General features: G+C 38.0%; 1 protein-coding gene across 3 annotated transcripts in view; it reads left to right on the top strand.

Moving 5' to 3' along the window:
- Positions 1-874: 874 nt before the first annotated feature.
- wwox (WW domain containing oxidoreductase) overlaps positions 875-26,792 on the top strand; it is a 377,066-nt gene continuing 351,148 nt past the window's right edge. For 2 of the 3 annotated variants that reach the window (XM_079809852.1, XM_079809854.1), the window contains exons 1-4: positions 883-1,115; positions 1,209-1,273; positions 1,377-1,434; positions 3,388-3,557. In XM_079809852.1, coding sequence (XP_079665978.1) covers positions 1,009-1,115; positions 1,209-1,273; positions 1,377-1,434; positions 3,388-3,557 — 400 coding nt within the window. In that variant the 5' untranslated portion in view covers positions 883-1,008. Of the gene's footprint in view, positions 1,116-1,208; positions 1,274-1,376; positions 1,435-3,387; positions 3,558-26,792 lie in introns of all 3 variants that reach the window. The other variant, XM_079809853.1, reaches the window with a different exon arrangement.

Here is a 26,792-nt window from a genome sequence, read left to right as displayed (position 1 = left end):
ATTTAATTGTGTAAAAATTAAAAATGGATTTCAATTTTTAAAGAAAGAAAGAAAGAAAGAAAACCGTTGTCTGTAATCGCAAATGACTGGTTGGTCCGTCCCGAAGAGCGATGAGAAAGGTAACAGGTAACATGTGACAGATGACGTCATTTGTTGAAGACCGTTGAGGAGTAAAAAAAAAAAAAAAAAAAAAAAGACCGTTGAGGACTTTGCGTGTTTCTTTCTTTTAGACCATTTTTCTTTAGTGTTGAGTGTGAACACGCCCTAAGGATGTCTTTATACGGATTTTTTAACTCTGACAAAAATCTAAAAGAATGGTATTTTCTTATAAATCTGTTTATTTTTCTAGCCAAGTTTAGCCAAACCTCTTTTTTTATTATTTTTTTTGCAAAGACTTGAAACGTTATTTGGGTACTATCTCTTTTTTCCAGCAATGCTAAAGCGATTAAGTCCTTTACGCTGTGACTAATATGATGCCTTTATGTAAAAAAAAAAAAAAAAAGAAACAAAAAAAAAGAAAAGAAAAGAAAAAAGCTCTCATGGCGTGTCATCTCATTTCCTCTGTCTCGCTCTCTTGATTTGTATTTATTTTAAATTATATTATATGTTACCCCCTGGCTCAATGTTTTATTTGTTTTGTTTTTAGTTTGTTCATTTTACTGCCTCTCTGTTTACTGTTTATAATTCTATGTTTGTATTTTTCCATTTGTGTGTATGGTATTTTGTCAGGAAAAAACGTATCCCTATTAATTTTCTTTTGCAAACATGAATCATAAAGCCAAATGATTATGTTACACTCGAAAAATGACACTAATAAAATTTATTCAGAGCCATCGCACCTGACCAATTAGAGACGTTCAGGTCGCTAAGCCCCGCCCATTCGCGTGACGCAATGTTGTGATTGCGGAAGTGGTCCAGCGGAGTTATCGCAACGTGAATTTGCTGTTGAGCGAAATTTTTCAGTGAGAAGTTGAATGAGTTATATTATTTCCAAACAATCATTCGGCGATGGCAGCTCTTAAATACGCCGGGATGGACGACACCGACAGCGAGGACGAGCTTCCCCCCGGCTGGGAAGAGAGATCCACGACGGACGGATGGGTTTATTATGCCAAGTGAGTGTTTGACACACGTTCACACGGTTCATCAGTGATAATAATGTGTGTGTGGAGTGTTTGTGCAATGACTGACACCTGACATTGTTTCAGCCACGAGGAAATGAAGACTCAATGGGAGCATCCCAAAACTGGGAAGAAGAAGCGCTGTGCTGGAGGTTTGAGGATTGATTTATTCACATTAATGCTCTCACAAGAGGGTTTCATGTGCAGTGATGATCAAGAAACTAATAAAAGTCACTTATTTATGTTGTTTTCTAGATTTGCCATATGGATGGGAGCAAGAGACGGATGATAAAGGCCAGATCATCTATGTTGAGTGAGTTTAATCAGTCATAATGTATTATAGTTTCCCTTCAATCAGAAGTTTGTCAGTGTCTTCAGCTTTCGGGATTATTAATAATAAATTAACTGGTAACTCTTGACAATAAGGTTTCATTCACTAACATGAACAACCGATGAGCAAGTGTTTATTTATGTTGGGTAATATTAATAATACAGGTGTTTATGTTAGCTCAATTCAGTTAAATAATATAAACAAAGGCAGCTTTTTATTTTAATAATGTTGGACAATAACTCTATATGAATATAGTTAATTGTTAGTTACTAACTGAAACCCTACTGTAAAACGTGTTACGAATTCATTTGAATACACTTGACAAAATACATTTTTAGATTATGCACACACACTATTTACAATATTTTCTTCCTGATAAATTAAACTTGTACACAAGCAAATACACACAGTACAGAAATAAATGAACAAACAAACGAAACAACGTTTTTAGACGTAATTATATAGGTTTTTTTGTATATTATGTTTTTTTTATATTTCTTATTTAATTAAAATTGATTATATTATACAGTATATGGTATATGTGCTATATTAAGCATTTTATAATGTTTTTCTATGGGAGAAAAATGTTGTGTTCATAACCTGATTTAATCTGCTTGCCTATACAAAGTAGCCTTTAATACCTTTTTAACGTTAGCCTGTTCCTCGCGTTTTCCTCGTCTTTATAACGAGGACACATAAAGCGTCTTATAGGCAGAATAACGCTCACGATGCCGATGTCTGTTTTGGCAGAATACAGCTGTGTGTGTGTGTGTGTGTGTGTGTGTGTGTGGATTGTGCCAGGCCAAACCAGCGAAATTAAAGTCTCAAAATCCAAATGAATCAAACAGGATCGACTCACAAACGAGTCAATGAACACACGCGCGTCACCGGATCCACAAACGCACATCTTGCACAAATTCTGACTTGCATTAATACAAAATCGAAGTTTTGTATTCACAACTATGTCTCTATTTGCACAGATTGCTGCACATTCATGTAATTCTGTATTTGCACACACAAGTTAAAAGGCATTTGTTTGCGGATAGTAAAACATGTCTGCAACATTTATCAAGTTCATGGATAAGTGTGTGTGAATTTATTCATCATTTTGAGTCTAAACTCATCCCACAGGACAGGGGTTTTCAAACTGGGGTCCCCAGAACATTTCAGAGTATAAAAAGACAAAACAAAAATGGATAAAGTCTACAGAATATTCATTTCTAAATGTTTCTCTCTTTTCTTGCCGTATACATTCCAGAATTGTATATGTTTGCTCTGCATCTTTCTAGAGAGTTTCTCTCACTATAGTCCGCTTTATCTCGCTCACTGGGGTTGTAGAGCAGTTTTCTTAACACAGTATGTACGCTGCTTACATACATTTATTGTGAAAGTTGCTTATACAAATAATTTTTAATTGAAAATATTCTTCTTCGGCGTTATACATCCAACATTAAGTATAGCCAATTTAAGTTGGGAAACAATATGTTGTATTTATAATGTCACACTTACTATTTATCTAACAGTTTAAATGTTTTTTCGTACATAAAAATAGATGGATTTTTAGGAAGGGGATCCCTCATAAAGGTTCATCATATTTAGGGGTCCTTAGTATCATAAAGTTTGAAAAGCCCTGTCATAGGGAACAGCCCACAAGAGCTGCAGTTTTGGAGATGCTCTGACCCAACACAATCTGGCCCTTGTCAAACTCGCTCAAATCCTTACGCTTGCCCATTTTTCCTGCTTCTAACACATCAACTCTGAGGACAAAATGTTCTCTTGCTGCCTAATATATCCCACCCACTAACAGATCATCAGTGTTATTCACTGGTCATAATGTTATGCCTGATCGGTGTAATTTTGTACAGTATTTTTTCTCTCTGATAAGATGTATTATATGGGCGAGTCTAAAGCTTGAATGTGTCTTGGTCTGTTCAGTCACATCAACAAGCGCAGGACGCACTTTGACCCGCGGCAGGCCTTCACGGTGGAGGACATGGAGCTGAAGCCCAAGCGCTTCGACGGAAACAGCTCGGCTCTGGAGGTTCTGACGGGCCGAGACCTGTCCGACCGGCTGGTGCTCATCACAGGGGCCAACAGCGGCATCGGTGAGTCCAGCATCAGGGCCCGCGGTTCAGAGTCTGACCAGCAGGTGGAGCTACAGCACCAGTTATCTGTGCTCCAGCAGATGGCAACGTCTGAAAGGGTTAGTTCACCCAAAAATGTAAATTGTGTCATTAATGACTGAGCCTCATGTGGTTGGACACCCGTCAGACCTCCGTTCATCTTCAGACACAAATGAAGATATTTTAGTGTAAATCTGATGCTCTGAAAGGCCTCCATTGGCTCAACTTTACACTCTCAAGACCCTTAAAAGACACTAAAGACTAAAGTTACAAAGTCCATCTCACTACAGCGGCTCTACAATAACTTTATAAAGCAGCGAGAATAGTTTCTGTGTGCAAAAAACCCTAAATAACGACTTATATAGTGATGACGATTTCAAAACACGGCCTCATGAAGCTTCAAAGCGTTATGAATCAGTGAGTCGATTCAGCGGTTCAGAGCGTTATGAATCAGTGAGTCGAATCAGCAGTTCGAAGCGTTATGAATCAGTGAGTCGATTCAGCGGTTCAGAGCGTTATGAATCAGTGAGTCGATTCAGCGGTTCAGAGCGTTATGAATCAGTGAGTCGATTCAGCGGTTCAGAGCGTTATGCATCATTGAGTCGATTCAGCGGTTCAGAGCGTTATGAATCAGTGAGTCGATTCAGCGGTTCAGAGCGTTATGAATCAGTGAGTCGAATCATGATTCGGATCGCGTGTCAAACTGCTGAAATTTGGCGATCCAAACCGCTGAATTGACTCACTGATTCATAACGCTTCGAAGCTTCATGAGGCCGTGTTTTGAAATCGGTCATCACTATATAAGTCGTTATTTAGGGTTAGCCGCTGTAGTGAGATGGACTTTGTAACTTTAGTCTTTAGTGTCTTTTAAGGGTCTTGAGAGTGTAAAGTGCATTGAGCCAATGGAGGCCTTTCAGAGCATCAGATTTACACTAAAATATCTTCATTTGTGTCTGAAGATGAACGGAGGTCTGACGGGTGTCCAACCACATGAGGCTCAGTCATTAATGACAGAATTTACATTTTTGGGTGAACTAACCCTTTAAAGACACGGGGTTGTGAATATTTAATAATTCGTCTGAGGAATGATCAAATACTTCAACACTGCTATGAGTCCTGACTCTGTGTTAGTACAGCCCAACAGAAGCCGGGTGTATTTATGACATTAAATGCTCTTCATTGGTGGATTATATTATTCTAAGGTTTGATTCAGGAGTCGTGTCACTGCTGCTGATTTTATTTATTAATTAAAAAAATTAAAGCTACACTATGTAACTTTTCCGTCCACTAGAGGTCGCCTGTTCAAAACAAAGGCGTAGTTTGATGACGCCACGTTTGAGCGCAGAATCTCGGGACATGTGGTCTTCACCTCACAGCCGGTGGAAACAGTCAGGATAGGACTCGGGCAGAAATCATGTTCATGGATGCGATTATTAACATTACTGTAGTGAAGCAGAGCAGGAGCGAGTGTTGAGGAGCTGAGGAACCGCTGGAGCGATTGAAGAGCGGGACTGTTATTATGGCATAGTCGCCGGCGGGACTTTTATTATGACACGGTTGCCGGCGGCACTTCCTCTTCTCCAGTGCTGAGTGTGAGGTAACGCAACTCTGTTTATCGTATATGATATATCTGAGTGTGTTGAAAAGGAAGTTATGACGTTGGCTCGGCGGCTGCTGTGACACTTGTTCACACTGCAGTGAGAGTAAAGTGTTTCACTGAATAAAACCGGAGACCGAGGGTGACGCAGATATGACGCAATCGACAGGCCACGCCCTCACACGCATAGCCCACACGTCCCGGTTCCTCGGGTAAAATAGCAATTTCTCACGATTTACAAATAGTTGAAAACATTTGGGATATTCTAAGTACTCAACTGAACAAAATATATAACACTGGCCTAGTGGTTTCTGGATATTTTACTGCAAAAATCCTACATAGTTCACCTTTAAATGAATGCCTTTATTTAGTGCGGGATGCATTACATTAATCAAAAGTGACAGTACAGATGTTTATAATGTTACAAAAGGTGCTATTCAAACAAATGCTGAGAAATAATATGTATGACGGTTTCCACAGAAATATGATTTTCATCACTGAAGATAATAATTATGATTCTTTTTTGTATACTTTATTATGCCTTTCAGTTAAAAAATAATTTAACACAATCATACAATCACACATTTATTATTATTATTCATTATTTTAACTTTCTTTTCTTTTCCTTTCCTTTCTTTTTTTCTTTTGTGATAATACTCACCACCAACACATAAAACACACATTACATACTTTTACATATGAGAAAAAAATAAATAAAAATGTGTATTGTATCCAACTCTTATAATGACACGTAATTCCTAATAATTAATTAAAAGTAATTCAAATAATGTTATTTCTAATAATGAATAAGTGGATAAATAAAATAATTAATTCATTAAAAAGAGTGAGGGTTTATATATATATATATGTAATATGTATGGAGGACCAAATTACTCAAAATTAAATAATTAATTCAATAAAACAACAATTAAATGTACCAGTTTATTATGAAATAATTAATTAATTTCATAATTAACAAATTAATTTAATTAAATACATAAATGTATCTATTTATTTTGTAAAATTTCATCAAAAAATGTATTAATATATTTCACGATTACCTCTAAGCACCGCCTGTCGATTGGCATTTGTCTAATTAATTATTTCAGAATAATCTGGTACATTTAATTGTTGTTTTATTGAATTAATTATTTATTGAATTATTTCATTTGGAGTAGTTTGGTGTTCCTGTATTTGATATGATATTCTTTGATTTGAGAGGTGCCCATATCTTTTCAAAATGTAATCTTTTGCTCTTAATTTCACGATCATCTCCATAGAGTGCACTTTAGAAGCCAGATCTAGCCAATCATTTGATGAAAATTAAAGAAATGTCATCAGTTCATCATATCAGAGTGATGTGTGAAGGGTCATGTGACACTGAAGACTGGAGGAATGATGCTTTGATAAATTACACTTCACTATATATTCAATTTATTTTATGCTTTTGTCATCATCATTTTTTTATATATATTTAGCTGTGTTTTAGTCATGTTAGTACTTGCATTTAAAAAAGTACGGTTTCTTTTTACACACTTTATTTCAGCCTATTTTCAGTTGATTTGTTATTTATTAATATAGTGATAATTAATATAGTGATAATATCAATACTTCCAGCGCTGTGCATCTGAACGGCTTAAGCGGATCCACAACAGCTTCACTACACAGGCGTTTGCAGCAGGTTTTGGTGAACACTACAGCATAGTGTGCATTGATTATTACAGCAACCATATTTACAGTAGCATTTTATTATGGAGAGTGATGGAGATCAACATTGATAACATTAATGTTAATGTTTTTCCTGTATTTATCAGGTATTCCTCACTAATCAGTCACACTCATACTCATTGGTGGTCAAATGTGACCACACACCTTATGGAACCCTATATTTTAGTTCAATAATATTTTTTGAATATTTTGAGGAGATCTTTTGGTACTAAATACTATTTGTGCAATACTTATGGTCCATTAATGACCACTTAAAAATTTTTCTTCTAATATTTGTATTATTTATATTACAATTAGTGTATTAATTAAGGTTAAAACAGAGAATTTCACTGCAAAGAGGCAAATTAGAGTCATTTTGTGGCTGGAATAATAATAATGTTCACTTGTAATGCCATTACTAGTGCCTGTATGGCTCTTTAATCAATATACATGTAGTCTAGTTGCTCAAAAAACTATTGCAGATCATAACTGCATTTGTGAAATTTTAAAATATTAATAATAGTGAATAGTAATGAATGCAAGCAAATATAATTTAACCCCAAAAAAGTTTAGAATAGTGCTAAAAGGCAAACTTATGTTTCCTTATATGTACAGTAGAGTATATAAATATGAATTCATCCTGAATCAAGATGGAAATGGATATTTGTGCCCATCGTCTCATAAGCTAATGCTGATTTTAGGCTGTAATCAACCAGTCAGCTGTGCTGTTGTGGCACATACATTATGCAGATTATATGCATTTTATGTAACTTATTTTGCCACACAATATATTGAGTTTTCTTTTGACTAAAACTAGACAAGACTTTTAGTCATAAGATATGTGAATGACTAAATATGACTAAAACTAACACGGACATTTGGCACAAGACTAAGACTAAATTAAAAATGGGTGACAAAATGAACACTATATCAATAGCACCCCTGGTCATAATGTTTGTACTGTATTTCTGTGTTTCCAGCACATCTGAAAAAACAATCGGATGCTATAAAAACAGGAAGCGCTGATGAATATTCACACTGAGCTTTGAGATTCATGGGGTTTTAATCTACAGCCACATAATGTTATTCAGTTATTAAATCTAGAATGGCTTGGCCTTGCTTACAACATATGAAATGTATAAATGCATTGCATAATCACAGGGGCGTAAATTTCATCTAACAGTTGGGGGGGACGATAAACATGAAATTTCTCAAGAGCAATTTTTGAAGGGGACACAAATAATACAGCCAAAATCGTACTTGTAAGGATATGTGTACCACAAAAAAAATATATAATAATATTTAAAAAAAAAAAAAAAAAAAACATTTTGTGCTTATTTGGCGTTTTGGTGCACTGAAAAATGATCTAATGTCCGTTTTTCTTTTCTCTGTCATTTTATCTGACCAACAACACAAAGCGATAGTAGTTTAAATATGAGTAAGGTTCCCCACGCAGTCATATTATAATTATTAAATTATCTTGTATCCTACACAGTATTTTATACTACGATATTCAGATCTTTAGATATTCAACTGCAGCAAGCCCAACACAGATCTGGCGGAGCGGCCGTCCGCATATACTTTAGATTTAGAATTAGCGCCAATTCGAGGGCGGGTTCGGGTTGCTTGAATTATGGGTTCATTAGCCTATTATTCTTAATGAAAAACACAGCAAGAAAACAGTACAATGACACACTCCCTTAAATGGGCACTTTTACATGTCGCTTTGAAACCAAATGTTCCGCGATCATCTTGTCTGTCAGCTGTTTGCTCTGGTGATTAATGAAATCTGACTCTCGTTCGGCTCGTGCTGTATTGAGCAGACACATTCAGTTTTTAATTGTTGTGTCTGTTCTCTAACTAAACAAAATTATTTTATTACTATAAAAATGAAAACGACGGTGGCCCGGGGCGGTGCCGCGGTGGGCAAGTGATGTGGTGTTTTGCCTAATCTGTATTAAAGAGAAAAGAGTCCGAAAGAGTTCATCTGATGTTTAAAGTGAATAAAATAGTATTGACAGCTTACTGGAGTTTCATAACTGCTGTCTGAAGGGCTTGTTGTCTCCACAAACTTGTGTTGTAGTTTTTTTTACGGGTAACGTTAAGTTAGTTGAGGTGCGCGGTGGATCAAACCACTGTGGGGCAAGGGGGGAGGGGGGAACTCAAAAATTTTCTAAACTTAAACGCATTTTTTTTGTCCTGTTTGCTTTTGTATTGTTTTACTACTTACACATGTATTTTAAGTATACATCATTATATTATTTACAATACTCAGCATGGTTTTTAGGGGGGGACAGCCCTCAGATTGGGGGGGTCCTGTCCCCCCCGTCCCCCCCGTGATTTACGCCCCTGCATAATCATAACCCTGAGCATGAGCTCTTATGAAGGCAGTGGTGATGTTAGCGATGACGTGTGATGAACACTAGAGGGCAGAGGAGCACCACAGGCCAGCACAAATATGATATAATTATGATTTTGCTGAATAGGGTGATATTACATGGCCATCATTAATGCTGTATGACTGTTAATTTGGTCAATATATTAGTTATAAAAAATAGAGAACTGGCAGATTTGCACATATACATTCATTAATGTATGTTATTATGGACTTTTATATTGTATATATTTAACCCAAACGGCCTCTTGTTGTTGAAGATCTGGATTATTAATGTCATTTATCGCACGCTATAATTGTGAATTATACACTAGATTTATGACCATATTTAACAGCATATCACCAAACAATAGTGGTGTATGTGAGACACTTGCTCATTATGAATGTGTTCAATCATCATAATTGCGCGGCGCTCGGTGTGATAATAGTTTGTGTCGTTTTGAAGGCTTGAAGCGGTTTAATGTGAGAATCTGCGGCCGCTCATTACAGTCGGAGGTTATTGTGCTTTTATTAGAGCGAATGTCGTGGTGTGTTTCATCAGTGTGTGTGTGTGTGTGTGTGTGTGTGTGTGTGTGTGTGTGTGTGTGTGTACATTGATCCTGCGGTGCGTGTTTGACCCCGGCTGATGCCTCCCATTCATTCCCATTAGCGACTCGGCCGCTTTCCTTAATTCTCCTCTATTGAACCAACTAAAAGTTATTTACCGTCTGGAGCGCCGCTCACTTCAGTCAACCTGAGACTCACACTGACCTGAGACCTGCCGTTACACACACTCACACACACACACACACACACACACACACACACACACACACACACACACACACACACACACACACACACACACACACACATTACTGTGTTTTAGTCATTTATTTAAATATTTGTCCCTTTTTATGTATAGAGCATTTTATATTATATTTATATTATATTATATTCATACCTTTATAAAATGATGAATCGTGATTAATTGCATCCAAAATAAATGTTTGTGTTTCCATAATATGTGTTTGTGTACTGTGTATAATTATTATGTATATAAATACACACACACACACGCACACACATGCATGTATATACTGTATGTAAGAAATATTTGCATATATATGCTGTATATTCATTTATATAATTTATATTATATAGAAATATAATCATTATTTCTTAAATATATACATGCATGTGTGTGTATTTATTTATTTATTTATATATATATTAGGGCTGTCAAAAGATTAATCGCGATTAATCGCATCCAAAATAAAAGTTTGTGTTTACATAATATATGTGTGTGTACTCTGTTAATTATTATTTATATATAAATACACACACAAGCATGTATATATTTAAGAAAAAATATTATTTTTATATATAAAACATTTATATTTATATATATATTATAGATTATATAAATGTATATACAGTATATACATGCAAATATTTCTTAAATATATACATGAATGTGTGTGTATTTATATATAATATATAATATATAAAATATATAATTTAATCGCGATTAATCTTTTGACAGCCCTAATATATATATATATATACATACATAATAAATAAATAAATATATATTTATTTTATAGTATATTCATATTATGTATTTATTTTCTTCTGTGATTAACATTTACATGTTTGTATATATATATATATTATATTTTATTTTATATTTTATATTTATTACCTATATGGGTCAAAGACGAAATAGGGGTTTTCAAGCATCAAAAAAATAAATGTGTAATACAGCTTTACATGTAGTTTTTTCCTGTACATTAGAATGTGTCCTGTTTAATTTTATATTTTCTTAGCAAAAAATAATGACTATCACACATTTTTTACCATGATTTACGGAAGACACCCACTAAAATGTCATTCAGTGTAACAATATTTATGTATCAGAAAATCTTATTAGGCATATTTAAAACAGGAATCATTTGATGGCATATTAAAAGACTCTATTTAAGTATCAAAGTCCAGCCCACAAATACTAATTAATTGTGATTTTTAAATCTTTATACTTTGCCACTATCCTTCAAACCACTAGGTTTACCCATTTGCCAGCAAGACATTTTTGTAAGGAAGTGAAAATCATTTAAAATACAATAACATTTTGTATGATCACATTATTTTATATATTTTAATGATTACAGGTTAGAATAAGTATATTGTTTAATTTTTTACATAAATATATCTGTTACACTGAATGAAAAAAGCATTACCCTGAATGACGAAACTTCTACTTCAGCTTCAGCAGATTTTCGGGACAAAAGTCCCCTGGTTATTTAAATACTTAAAAAAATAAGTAAGACAATATAACACAGCCAACACATATTTGAAAATGCCAAGAAAACAAATATATTTTTTTACTTGTTATTTCATACATTTATTTAAAGATGTAATGGCAAAATCAAAGTCCGGACCATTACGCTGAAGGACAATTTTACACTTTGGAACATTATTTCCCCTAAATGTTGACATTTTATTTTGACAAAAGTTATTTGAAATAGTAAAGTAGACAGTTTACTTGCATTTAACATGTTTTTTATGTATATAAAATGACTTTTGTAAACATAATTTGATGCGGACACCAAAATTGTGACGTCTCGTCTTTGACCCATATGTATAGTTATTTATTTATATAATTTATTTTAAAATTTATATTTAATTAAATGACTTTATTTAATTTATTTATATATTTTTTCAGAGAATTAAACACACTTACAGGTGAATTGTGTATTTTTATTATAAAGACCTTGTACAAAATAAAGAAAAATCTGAGATATTCAAATTTTATAGTCATATTTTTTATTTTTAGTGGTTAGAAAAGTGTGTGAATGTAATTCTTCATATATTCTTATGTATATATATATACATATATTTATTTTATATTTATAATCTATATGTATATTTATTTATTTAATTTATTATTAAATTAAATGTATATATTTTTACATAAATTAATTTATTTATATATTTTTTCAGAGAATTAAACTTTTAAAATTGTGTATTTTTATTATAAAGACCTTTAGACATTTAAATTTTACACTCATATTTTTAGTGGTTAGAAAAGTGTGTGAATGTATTTCTTCATTTTTAATTGCACTTTTATTTATTTATTTCTATCAAATTTCCAAATCAATTGTCTGTTTAATATTAATTTTCCCGCTGTGCCATATTTGAGAAAAATGAGTGAATCACATAAATGAATTTTTCTGTCTTGCATTTGTTCTGCCATTGCGTCACACTTCTGATATATAAGCACACTCCCGGATTGGCGGTGGCGGTGGTGTTGTTCTCCTCCTCCTCCCAGCAGGCAGTCATAAATGAGTGATAAATGTGTGGCGGCGTGTGTGATGGTGGTGCGGTTATTTTGGTGGAGCAGGTGTGTGTGGAGAGGCTGATGGATGGGTGTGGCGTCACGCCGCTCTCTCACGGCCCGCTGTTTGTCTCTCGGACTCTCAGCGCCGCAGACGTGGATGCATGTGTACGTTTATGGCCTTCTATATTTATTCTCTTGCTATTTTCAGTTCATCAGCTGTAATGGATGAGGCAGGTAATCCAGTGAAGCCTCTGTTATTCACTCCAGGCTACACACGCTGGGAAAACTACTGATTTAAAGCTCTATTGCGGGCTTCGGTATATACATCTAAATAACTTTTCCCTTCCTAAACAAGTTATTACCCTGAAAAGTGTAAACACCTTGTGTCTGAACATTGCTTTAATTGTTTGAGTAATCTGACACCGCAGCTCTGGCTCGACCAATAGCGTGAGTTTGGGGGCGGGGTTATCAGCAAGGCTGACCAATGGCAGATGGGGGAGTGTCCAGTTTTGAAAACATCATTATTTCTGCAGTTCTGTTTCGCCTTTAAACCTAAAAGATCAAAACGAACCCTGTTTATTTTCACCTGCTTTATAAAAAAACACATTTCTCTAGGATTTAATCGTTCATTTTCATCGTTCATAACCCTGTTGTACCCGGTGTTATTGTTAACCAAAACTAAAACTAGTAAAAAAATCGTTGAAATAAACTAAAATATATATATTAGATGAACAACTTTACAATCAAAAATGAGAAAACTGAAATAAAATAAATATATTTTATTTAAAATGTGAAAACTGAAATAAATAATGCTATATATATATATATATATTCATATTTCTGCAGTTTTGTTTCTATATATTTAAAATAAAGCTGAAAAAACTAAAAATATAAATGTTGGATGGAAAACTTTACAATAAAAAATTTGAAAACTGAAATAAAATATATATAAATTTTATTTAAAATGTTTAAATTTGACTAAAATTACTAGAACTAAACTGAAAAAATAAGTCTATATATATAAATTAATATTTCTGCTGTTTTGTTTCTATATATTTGAAATAAAGCTGAATAAACTAAAAATATAAATGTTGGATGGAAAATTTTACAATAAAAAATGAGAACTGAAATAAAATATATATAAATTTATTTAAAATGTTTAAATTTGACTAAAATTACTAGAACTAAACTGAAATAAATAAGTCTATATATATAAATTTATATTTCTGCAGTTTTATTTCTATATCTTTGAAATAAAGCTGAGTAAACTAAAAATTGTTGGATGGAAAACTTTACAATAAAAAACTGAAATAATATATATAGTTTACAATTAAATTGTTTAAACTTGACTAAAATTACTAGAGCTAAACTGAAAAATATATAAATATAAGCTATAATGTAAATATAAATATAATATAAATATTATAATATAATATAAATATAATATATAATATAAGCTAAATATATATATTTATATATAAATGAATGTTATTGTGATGTTTCTAACTCGTCCGTGTCGGAGAGCTGGCTCCCAAACTCATATCCTTGTTTTGTTTTGCAGAAAGCTCGGTGTCAGAACAGGAAATGGAGTGCATAAGGTGGCACAGGGGATGAATAACAAGCCGTTCTGACGGGAAATCTTCAGTTTTATGTGCCTTGATAAATGCCATGGCCGCTGTGTGTTTCCAGTTTAATTGAATTTTGATGGCCGTATGACTGTTTCTGTGCCCTCTCAGCTGGGTCGTGTCGCGGGTCTCTCTCCATCTCCTCCTCTCAGATAAACGCTGAAGTCTTCCTCTACAGGAGATCCAGGAGCGCTTGTTCAACTGCTTCAGATCTCTGTGTCAAACACTCGAGCATCAGTCAATCTGACGCACACACTCGAGGGTTTTAGCGATTGAAGTGAAGCTGGGTGGCTCCGCCCACTGTCAGATATCATTGGTCCAGAATCTCAGCATGAAGCAGTAAATCTATTCTGATTGGCTGGAATTGAGTCAAGATGATTCCCAATCAACCTATGATGATGTGAGGGGTTGTTTCGTTCAACCAGATCAAAATTATTAATTGTTTTATTAAATATTAGAGCTGTCAAAAAACTGTCAAAAATTATTTTTCATGTTTAACATGTTAAAGGTGCAGTGTGTAGTATTTATGAGGATCTATTGATAGAAATGCAATATAATGTACATAACTATGTTTTCAATGGAGTATAAAGACCTTAAAGCTACACTGTGTAACTTTTTTAGTTTATTCTTAGCTAAAAACACTCAGTTCTTTCAAAAATATATGTGCTCATTAATGTATATTTACTTCTTTCAAGTAATAAAGTATTCTCGTAAGTTTATTGCCATTGAAAATACATACGGGTGAGGGTTCAAATGCGGGTCACCATGTTGCCCCTCCATCTTGAAAGTACATCAGCCAAAGAGGGACATACCCGTAAATTCAAGCTTCGCCTTTGGCGCTTTAACACTCGATGGCTCCGTGTCGAATGTGGACGAGGTCGAACTGGAAGCCATGTTAATCTTGGACTAAATCGGCCACCGTAGGAGTTAAAACGAAATCGGAATTGAGAGGAACAGAAACTCATATTCACTGGATGGTCATATACCTTTTCACCGCTAGATGGGGGAAAATATCACACAGTGTAGCTTTAAATAATGAACTGTTATGTGTTTATTACCTTAGAATGAGCCGTTTCTATCTACACACACCGCGGGTCCCCTTGCGTTCACACCAAACGCGAATAGAGCGTCTGGAGCGAGTGATTTACATGTTAAGTCAATGGAAAGGTGCGTTGACGCGCGTCTGGAGGTCCTGCGGCGCGATAAGACACGTTTAGCGCAGCAAGGTGGAATGTAGAATGTACATTTCCTGAAGAAAATGTGAGTGGTGCTTGCCGTGGCAAAACTCGCCACCCGGATAATGCAAAAAAGCCAGGCAACATGTCTCTATGATGTTCTGGGGCTGAGATATGGCTTATTCATGTGTTTGTACGGTTGCTAGGGTATTGTACATGGTTGCTAGGGTGTGGCTATACAGTTTATGGGGTGATATTGATAGACTATTGGCCAGTCTGAGTCAAAAGAGCCCATCCTCATGACTGTACGATGTTCTGGGGCTGAGATATGGATTATTTATGTGTTTGTACAGTTGCTAGGGTGCTCTATATGGTTGCTAGGGTGTGGCTATAGAGTTTATGGGGTGATATTTAAAGACTATTGGCCAGTCTGAGTGAATAGAGCTCAACTCTGTATTTCTACAATGCTCTGGTGCTGGGATATGGCTTATTAATGTATTTGTATGGTTGCTAGGGTGTTGTAACTGGTTGCTAGGTGGACGCGATTTTGCCTCATTCGTGCGACTGACGCGAATTGAGCGTCTTGGTGCTTAACATTGGCATCAATTCGCGCCGCGTTAACAGATCAGGAGCCTGCTTGCTGGTGTCATGTGGTGATATACTAATGGCAAATCAACAGCGGATGTGATCTGGTGTGTGTTTAGTTGAACATGTGATCTGGTGTGTGTTTAGTTGAACATGTGATCTGGTGTGTGTGTGGAGCTGAACATGTGATCTGGTGTGTGTTTAGTTGAACATGTGATCTGGTGTGTGTGTGGAGCTGAACATGTGATCTGGTGTGTGTTTAGTTGAACATGTGATCTGGTGTGTGTGTGGAGCTGAACATGTGATCTGGTGTGTGTGTGGAGCTGAACATGTGATCTGGTGTGTGTGGAGCTGAACATGTGATCTGGTGTGTGTGTGGAGCTGAACATGTGATCTGGTGTGTGTGGAGCTGAACATGTGATCTGGTGTGTGTGTGGAGTTGAGCTGAACATGTGATCTGGTGTGTGTGTGGAGCTGAACATGTGATCTGGTGTGTGTGGAGCTGAACATGTGATCTGGTGTGTGTGGAGCTGAACATGTGATCTGGTGTGTGTGGAACGTGTGTGTGTGTGGAGTTGAACATGTGATCTGGTGTGTGTGGAGCTGAACATGTGATCTGGTGTGTGTGGAGCTGAACATGTGATCTGGTGTGTGTGGAACGTGTGTGTGTGGAAGTGAACATGTGATCTGGTGTGTGTGTGGAGGTGAACATGTGATCTGGTGTGTGTTTAGTTGAACATGTGATCTGGTGTGTGTTTAGTTGAACATGTGATCTGGTGTGTGTGTGGAGCTGAACATGTGATCTGGTGTGTGTGTGGAGGTGAACATGTGATCTGGTGTGTGTTTAGTTGAACATGTGATCTGGTGTGTGTTTAGTTGAACATGTGATCTGGTGTGTGTGTGGAGCTGAACATGTGATCTGGTGTGTGTTTAGTTGAACATGTGATCTGGTGTGTGTGTGGAGCTGAACATGTGATCTGGTGTGTGTGTGGAGGTGAACATGTGATCTGGTGTGTGTTTAGTTGAACATGTGATCTGGTGTGTGTTTAGTTGAACATGTGATCTGGTGTGTGTGTGGAGCTGAACATGTGATCTGGTGTGTGTTTAGTTGAACATGTGATCTGGTGTGTGTGTGGAGCTGAACATGTGATCTGGTGTGTGTTTAGTTGAACATGTGATCTGGTGTGTGTTTAGTTGAACATGTGATCTGGTGTGTGTGTGGAGTTGAACATGTGATCTGGTGTGTGTGGAGCTGAACATGTGATCTGGTGTGTGTGGAGCTGAACATGTGATCTGGTGTGTGTGGAACGTGTGTGTGTGGAGTTGAACATGTGATCTGGTGTGTGTGGAGTTGAACATGTGATCTGGTGTGTGTGGAGTTGATCATGTGATCTGGTGTGCGTGGAGCTGAACATGTGATCTGGTGTGTGTGGAGCTGAACATGTGATCTGGTGTGTGTGGAGCTGAACATGTGATCTGGTGTGTGTGGAGTTGAACATGTGATCTGGTGTGTGTGGAGTTGATCATGTGATCTGGTGTGCGTGGAGCTGAACATGTGATCTGGTGTGTGTGGAGCTGAACATGTGATCTGGTGTGTGTGGAGTTGAACATGTGATCTGGTGTGTGTGGAAGTGAACATGTGATCTGGTGTGTGTGGAGTTGAACATGTGATCTGGTGTGTGTGGAGCTGAACATGTGATCTGGTGTGTGTGGAGTTGAACATGTGATCTGGTGTGTGTGTAATTGAACATGTGATCTGGTGTGTGTGGAGTTGAACATGTGATCTGGTGTGTGTGGAGCTGAACATGTGATGTGTGTGTGCGGAGCTGAAAATAGGCTTGTTCGACTTCACCCAGCGATGAGCAGACCGATCGGCGGCTGACTTGAAGCAGTGCATGCCGGTTAGAAATTTTGTCCGACTTGAGGCAGCGCCGACGCCACGTGACAGTGACGTATGTCAACAAAGTGCCGCGAGAGCGATTCGAGAGCAGCCGCTAATACAGCCGGTGCAGTTTCTCCAGAGCGACTGCATGAGGCTGCAGGGGCTCTGATGACGACACAGCCGTTCCACGATTGGCCAGATTCACCGCATGACAGCGATCACGTGTGTTTCGTGTTTATTCTAAAACCTTCAGCTCCACTAATGCGCACAAATCTGTTTTTTATAACAGTAAAACCTCCTTTCATGTAGTCGCGATATTATATTGTCATGTTTATCAAAATATAACTGATTAAAAACATAGACCCCACTTCATTGATAGTGTAGGCTTATATGTTGAACTTTATTCTTGTAAAAACACACGCTGTATTAAGCAGTGCATAAAGTATAACATGACAATAATGTATCTGAAACATCTGTGTATTGCCAAATATTGCATTTATTTCACTTCAGCTGATAAAGTGTGCAAACACAGCGCGAGCGTCACCGCGGGAAGCAGAAAGTGTCCGACTTCACGTCTGTGTTTGCAGCTCCTCCCCGCCTGCACGCGGCTACTCTCGCCGATCAGTTTCATCCAGCCGCAGCCGATGTCGAACACACCTTATGTGATCTGGTGTGTGTGTGTGGAGCTGAACATGTGATCTGGTGTGTGTGTGTGGAGCTGAACATGTGATCTGGTGTGTGTGTGTGGAGCTGAACATGTGATCTGGTGTGTGTGGAGCTGAACATGTGATCTGGTGTGTGTGGAGCTGAACATGTGATCTGGTGTGTGTGGAACATGTGTGTGTGTGGAGTTGAACATGTGATCTGGTGTGTGTGGAGCTGAACATGTGATCTGGTGTGTGTGGAGCTGAACATGTGATCTGGTGTGTGTGGAGTTGAACATGTGATCTGGTGTGTGTGAAGTTAAACATGTGATCTGGTGTGTGTGGAGTTGAACATGTGATCTGGTGTGTGTGGAGTTGATCATGTGATCTGGTGTGTGTGGAGTTGAACATGTGATCTGGTGTGTGTGGAGTTGAACATGTGATCTGGTGTGTGTGGAGTTGAACATGTGATCTGGTGTGTGTGGAGTTGAACATGTGATCTGGTGTGTGTGGAGTTGAACATGTGATCTGGTGTGTGTGGAGTTGAGCTGAACATGTGATCTGGTGTGTGTGGAGTTGAACATGTGATCTGGTGTGTGTGGAGTTGATCATGTGATCTGGTGTGTGTGGAGTTGAACATGTGATCTGGTGTGTGTGGAGTTGAGCTGAACATGTGATCGTGTGTGTGTGGAGTTGAGCTGAACATGTGATCTGGTGTGTGTGGAGTTGAGCTGAACATGTGATCTGGTGTGTGTGTGTGGAGTTGAACATGTGATCTGGTGTGTGTGGAGTTGAACATGTGATCTGGTGTGTGTGGAGTTGAACATGTGATCTGGTGTGTGTGGAGTTGAGCTGAACATGTGATCTGGTGTGTGTGGAGTTGAACATGTGATCTGGTGTGTGTGGAGTTGATCATGTGATCTGGTGTGTGTGTGGAGTTGAACATGTGATCTGGTGTGTGTGGAGTTGAACATGTGATCTGGTGTGTGTGGAGTTGAACATGTGATCTGGTGTGTGTGGAGTTGATCATGTGATCTGGTGTGTGTGGAGTTGATCATGTGATCTGGTGTGTGTGGAGGTGAACATGTGATCTGGTGTGTGTGGAGTTGAGCTGAACATGTGATCTGGTGTGTGTGTAGTTGAACATGTGATCTGGTGTGTGTGGAGGTGAACATGTGATCTGGTGTATGTGTAGTTGAACATGTGATCTGGTGTGTGTGGAGTTGAACATGTGATCTGGTGTGTGTGGAGTTGAACATGTGATCTGGTGTGTGTGGAGGTGAACATGTGATCTGGTGTGTGTGGAGTTGAGCTGAACATGTGATCTGGTGTGTGTGGAGTTGAGCTGAACATGTGATCTGGTGTGTGTGGAGTTGAACATGCGATCTGGTGTGTGTGTAGTTGAACATGTGATCTGGTGTGTGTGGAGTTGAACATGTGATCTGGTGTGTGTGGAGTTGAACATGTGATCTGGTGTGTGTGGAGTTGAACATGTGATCTGGTGTGTGTGTAGTTGAACATGTGATCTGGTGTGTGTGTAGTTGAACATGTGATCTAGTGTGTGTGTAGTTGAACATGTGATCTAGTGTGTGTGTAGTTGAACATGTGATCTTGTGTGTGTGGAGGTGAACATGTGATCTGGTGTATGTGTAGTTGATCATGTGATCTGGTGTATGTGTAGTTGAACATGTGATCTGGTGTGTGTGTAGTTGAACATGTGATCTGGTGTGTGTGTAGTTGAACATGTGATCTGGTGTGTGTGGAGGTGAACATGTGATCTGGTGTATGTGTAGTTGAACATGTGATCTGGTGTGTGTGGAGCTGAACATGTGATCTGGTGTGTGTGGAGTTGATCATGTGATCTGGTGTGCGTGGAGTTGATCATGTGATCTGGTGTATGTGGAATTGAACATGTGATCTGGTGTGTGTGGAGTTGAACATGTGATCTGGTGTATGTGGAATTGAACATGTGATCTGGTGTGTGTGGAGTTGAACATGTGATCTGGTGTGCGTGGAGTTGATCATGTGATCTGGTGTATGTGGAGTTGAACATGTGATCTGGTGTGTGTGGAGTTGAACATGTGATCTGGTGTGTGTGGAGTTGAACATGTGATCTGGTGTGTGTGGAGTTGAACATGTGATCTGGTGTGTGTGGAGCTGAACATGTGATCAGGGCTGCTTTCAGCCCCGACAAAACGTTGCAAAACGTTTTTTAAACGGTAACGGTGCTGCGTTGAACACCCTGTTCTGTTGACGCAAGAGTTGTAACTATGGCAGCCGAGAAGGCCATTCTTTGTGTTCTTTTTGAGGAATTTTCGGAGCCTGATAAAATCGATATAAATACGTGTTTAATACTGCAAAATACATGCAATCACTGCCCTTGCCATCCAGAATAAATGACAACACCACAATCCCATTTATTTAACTTTTTTATCTCCTTGTAATCAATTCTAATTTAAATCATTTTATTTCTAGTTCTTACTTTTTTAATAGCTTGTATTTTCTTTCTCACTGCATATCAAGCAATTACCATATATGAAATTTGGTATATAAATAAACTTGCCTTGCAATGAAGCTAAATATATATAAATAAATACATCATCATGTTGATGTATATATATATTATATATATATATATATATATATATATATATATATATATATATATATATATATATATATATATATATATATATATATATATATATATATATATATATATATATATATATATATATATATATATATACTCTTGCGACAATCATGTCTTCTAATATCTTCAATTGTTGTGTATACTGAGCTGCAGCGGACACATTTGTAAACATCTTCACTTGGACCCATTGTGTGAGCTGTCTCTTTAATACCGCGTGGTTTATATACATGTTGCTGCTGATTGGACTGACATATTTGACACACCCACCAAACGAAAAAAACGCATCTCAAACCCGTTGCACACCGTTACACACCGTTTCCAGGAAACATGACATTCAACCGGAAACCGTAGCAAAACGTTGCGCACCGGTTTGAGCGTTGAACGTGCCCCTGGTGTGTGTGGAGTTGAACATGTGATCTGGTGTGTGTGGAGTTGAACATGTGATCTGGTGTGTGTGGAGTTGAACATGTGATCTGGTGTATGTGGAATTGAACATGTGATCTGGTGTGTGTGGAGTTGAACATGTGATCTGGTGTGTGTGGAGCTGAACATGTGATCTGGTGTGTGTGGAGCTGAACATGTGATCTGGTGTGTGTGGAGCTGAACATGTGATCTGGTGTATGTGGAGTTGAACATGTGATCTGGTGTGTGTGTGTAGTTGAACATGTGATCTGGTGTGTGTGGAGCTGAACATGTGATCTGGTGTATGTGGAGTTGAACATGTGATCTGGTGTGTGTGGAGCTGAACATGTGATCTGGTGTGTGTGGAGTTGAACATGTGATCTGGTGTGTGTGGAGCTGAACATGTGATCTGGTGTGTGTGGAGCTGAACATGTGATCTGGTGTGTGGAGTTGAACATGTGATCTGGTGTGTGTGGAGCTGAACATGTGATCTGGTGTGTGTGTAGTTGAGCTGAACATGTGATCTGGTGTGTGTGGTGTTGAACATGTGATCTAGTGTGTGTGGAGCTGAACATGTGATCTGGTGTGTGGAGTTGAACATGTGATCTGGTGTGTGTGGAGTTGAACATGTGATCTGGTGTGTGTGGAGTTGAGCTGAACATGTGATCTGGTGTGTGGAGTTGAACATGTGATCTGGTGTGTGTGGAGCTGAACATGTGATCTGGTGTGTGTGGAGTTGAGCTGAACATGTGATCTGGTGTGTGTGGAGTTGAACATGTGATCTGGTGTGTGTGGAGCTGAACATGTGATCTGGTGTATGTGGAGTTGAACATGTGATCTGGTGTATGTGGAGTTGAACATGTGATCTGGTGTGTGTGGAGTTGAACATGTGATCTGGTGTGTGTGGAGTTGAGCTGAACATGTGATCTGGTGTGTGTGGAGTTGAGCTGAACATGTGATCTGGTGTGTGTGGAGTTGAACATGTGATCTGGTGTGTGTGGAGGTGAACATGTGATCTGGTGTGTGTGGAGTTGAACATGTGATCTGGTGTGTGTGGAGTTGAGCTGAACATGTGATCTGGTGTGTGTGGAGTTGAGCTGAACATGTGATCTGGTGTATGTGGAGTTGAACATGCGATCTGGTGTGTGTGGAGTTGAACATGTGATCTGGTGTGTGTGGAGTTGAGCTGAACATGTGATCTGGTGTGTGTGGAGTTGAGCTGAACATGTGATCTGGTGTGTGTGGAGTTGAACATGTGATCTGGTGTGTGTGGAGGTGAACATGTGATCTGGTGTGTGTGTGGAGGTGAACATGTGATCTGGTGTGTGTGGAGGTGAACATGTGATCTGGTGTGTGTGGAGTTGATCATGTGATCTGGTGTGTGTGTGGAGGTGAACATGTGATCTGGTGTGTGTGGAGGTGAACATGTGATCTGGTGTGTGTGGAGTTGATCATGTGATGTGGTGTGTGTGTAGTTGAACATGTGATCTGGTGTGTGTGGAGTTGAACATGTGATCTGGTGTGTGTGGAGTTGATCATGTGATCTGGTGTGTGTGTGGAGGTGAACATGTGATCTGGTGTGTGTGGAGGTGAACATGTGATCTGGTGTGTGTGGAGCTGAACATGTGATCTGGTGTGTGTGGAGTTGAACATGTGATCTGGTGTGTGTGGAGTTGATCATGTGATCTGGTGTGTGTGTGGAGGTGAACATGTGATCTGGTGTGTGTGGAGGTGAACATGTGATCTGGTGTGTGTGGAGCTGAACATGTGATCTGGTGTGTGTGTGGAGTTGAACATGTGATCTGGTGTGTGTGGAGTTGAACATGTGATCTGGTGTGTGTGGAGTTGAACATGTGATCTGGTGTGTGTGGAGTTGAACATGTGATCTGGTGTGTGTGGAGTTGATCATGTGATCTGGTGTGTGTGTGGAGTTGATCATGTGATCTGGTGTGTGTGGAGGTGAACATGTGATCTGGTGTGTGTGGAGTTGATCATGTGATCTGGTGTGTGTGGAGTTGATCATGTGATCTGGTGTGTGTGGAGTTGAACATGTGATCTGGTGTGTGTGGAGTTGAACATGTGATCTGGTGTGTGTGGAGTTGAACATGTGATCTGGTGTGTGTGGAGGTGAACATGTGATCTGGTGTGTGTGTGCACACACCAGGGGCACGTTCAAAGCTCAAACCGGTGCACAACGTTTTGCTACGGTTTCCGGTTGAACGTCATGTTTCCTGGAAACGGTGTGTAACGGTGTGCAACGGGTTTGAGATGCGTTTTTTCTCGTTTGGTGGGTGTGTCAAATATGTCAGTCCAATCAGCAGCAACATGTATATAAACCACGCGGTATTAAAGAGACAGCTCACACAATGGAAGTAAAGTTGTTTAATGTGTCCGCTGGTATTAGAAGACATGATTGTCGTAAGAGTTTTATAGTAGGCTAATATATATATATATATATATATATATATATATATATATATATATATATATATATATATATATATATATATATATATATATATATATATATATATATATATATATATATATATATATATATATATATATAAAATCAACATGATGATGTATTTCTTTATATATTTAGCTTCATTGCAAGGCAAGTTTATTTATATACCAAATTTCATATGGTAATTAAGTGCTTGACATAAAGTGAGAAAGAAAATACAAGCTATTAAAAAAGTAAGAACTAGAAATAAAATGATTTAAATTAGAATTGATTACAAGGAGATAAAAAAGTTAAATAAATGTGATTGGGATGTTGTCTTTTATTCTGGACGGCAAGGGCAGTGATTGCATGTATTTTGCAGTATTAAACACGTATTTATATCGATTTTATCAGGCTCCGAAAATTCCTCAAAAAGAACACAAAGAATGGCCTTCTCGGCTGCCATAGTTACAACTCTTGCGTCAACAGAACAGGGTGTTCAACGCAGCACCGTTTCCGTTTAAAAAACGTTTTGCAACGTTTTGTCGGGGCTGAACGCAGCCCTGGTGTGTGTGGAGCTGAACATGTGATCTGGTGTGTGTGGAGCTGAACATGTGATCTGGTGTGTGTGGAGTTGAACATGTGATCTGGTGTGTGTGGAGTTGAACATGTGATCTTGTGTGTGTGGAGTTGAACATGTGATCAGGGGCACGTTCAAAGCTCAAACCGGTGCGCAACGTTTTGCTACGGTTTCCGGTTGAACGTCATGTTTCCTGGAAACGGTGTGTAACGGTGTGCAACGGGTTTGAGATGCGTTTTTTCTCGTTTGGTGGGTGTGTCAAATATGTCAGTCCAATCAGCAGCAACATGTATATAAACCACGCGGTATTAAAGAGACAGCTCACACAATGGGTCCAAGTGAAGATGTTTACAAATGTGTCCGCTGCAGCTCAGTATACACAACAATTGAAGATATTAGAAGACATGATTTTCGTAAGAGTTTTATGTATATATATATATATATATATATATATATATACATACATACATAAGGCAATTATTTATATACCAAATTTCATATATGGTAATTGCTTGACATAAAGTGAGAAATACAAGCTATTAAAAAAGTAAGAACTAAAAATAAAATGATTTAAATTAGAATTGATTACGAGGAGATAAAAAAGTTAAATAAATGTGATTGTGGTGTTGTCATTTATTCTGAATGGCAAGGGAAGTGATTGCATGTATTTTGCAGTATTAGGCTAAACACGTATTTATATCGATTTCATCAGGCTCCGAAAATTCCTCAAAAAGAACACAAAGAATGGCCTTCTCGGCTGCCATAGTTACAACTCTTGTGTCAACAGAACAGGGTGTTCAACGCAGCACCGTTACCGTTTAAAAAACGTTTTGCAACGTTTTGTCGGGGCTGAACGCAGCCCTGGTGTGTGTGGAGCTGAACATGTGATCTGGTGAGTGTGAAATTTCATTCTTTATATTTTTCAGGTTATTTAACTTGACCGTTGTAGCCGACTAGCGCTGACTTTGTTTGACTGAATTGTTTGCTTTATTTCTTGTACAGCTTCCTATACCTTTTACTTATAATTTTATAATGGCTATTATTGACCACACATAAACTGACATTTAACAAAAAGAGACTGGGTTGTGTTTTATGTCATATTTATAATCATAAATATGCACACTTATTGTCTGAACTGCATATGTAAATGAAAAGAGGCATGATTGTGTTTTATATTTCGTTTGTTATAAATAAACATGCAGTGAAGATAATCAAGCGTTGCCTGAACCACATTTGTGTGGCTATTAATGTTGAATATTTTTTTTATGAAAAGAGGCAGAGTGGTGTTTTATGACATTTCGTTTTATTGTAGCCTAAAATATACACAGAGGAGTGAGTGCGAGCTGTCGTCCAGGCGCGGCTCCTGGAGCGAATTGTACATTCGAATGGATTCAAAATGTTCAAATGTCCAACTAGGCGCGAATTTGACCCTCTATTCACGTCTGGTGTGAACGCAGCATTACAGTGATGCCGCCATTTTGTTCCGCCATGTTTCTACAGTAGCCCTAAAGGGACAAACTGCTCTACAGAGCGCTACTACACACCAGATCTACTCTCTGCAGTCTCACACGACGACATCTTTGTCCTGTGTCAGCCACTGTAGCTTCTCTGTGTGCTTCGAAAGGAAGGCGTGAGCATTTCACAACCTCACCACTAGATGCCACTAAAGTTTACACACTGCACCTTTAAAAAGATTTAACGCAGGATCCGTTTTCCCCTGTCATCCTTTGGCTAGCGTTTCTTTATATGATCACGCTCTTATTCATGCAAATGCTTTTAAAACATTCAAGCGCGACAAGACACTTGAGAACGCAGTGCAGAATCTCCTGTCACACACACACACACACACACACACACACACACACACACACACACACACACACACACACACACACACACACACACACACACACACACTCGCACACACACTCGCGCGCACAGAAAACCTGAACAGACAAAATCACAATTATGCCAAAATGCCCATTTTGTTGAGTACCTTCACAAGAGCAGTGTTAAATGAGTTAAATGAAGTCTTAAATGACCGTAAAGAGTTGTGAGAGAGTGTGTGCGCCAGCTCTTAAAGTGACAGGAGCCTAATAAACCTGCTGCTGTCTGTCATTAATGATCATCAAACAACAGAAGAAAGAGGAAATCCCTCTCTGCTCTTGACTGATTCACCTCTGTGGCTTTACTGAGGATTCATATAT

The sequence above is a fragment of the Gobio gobio genome (genome assembly GCF_949357685.1).
Source record: "Gobio gobio genome assembly, chromosome: 25".
NCBI classification, from domain to species: Eukaryota; Metazoa; Chordata; class Actinopteri; order Cypriniformes; family Gobionidae; genus Gobio; species Gobio gobio.
This window is presented reverse-complemented; position numbering and strand designations above follow the sequence as displayed.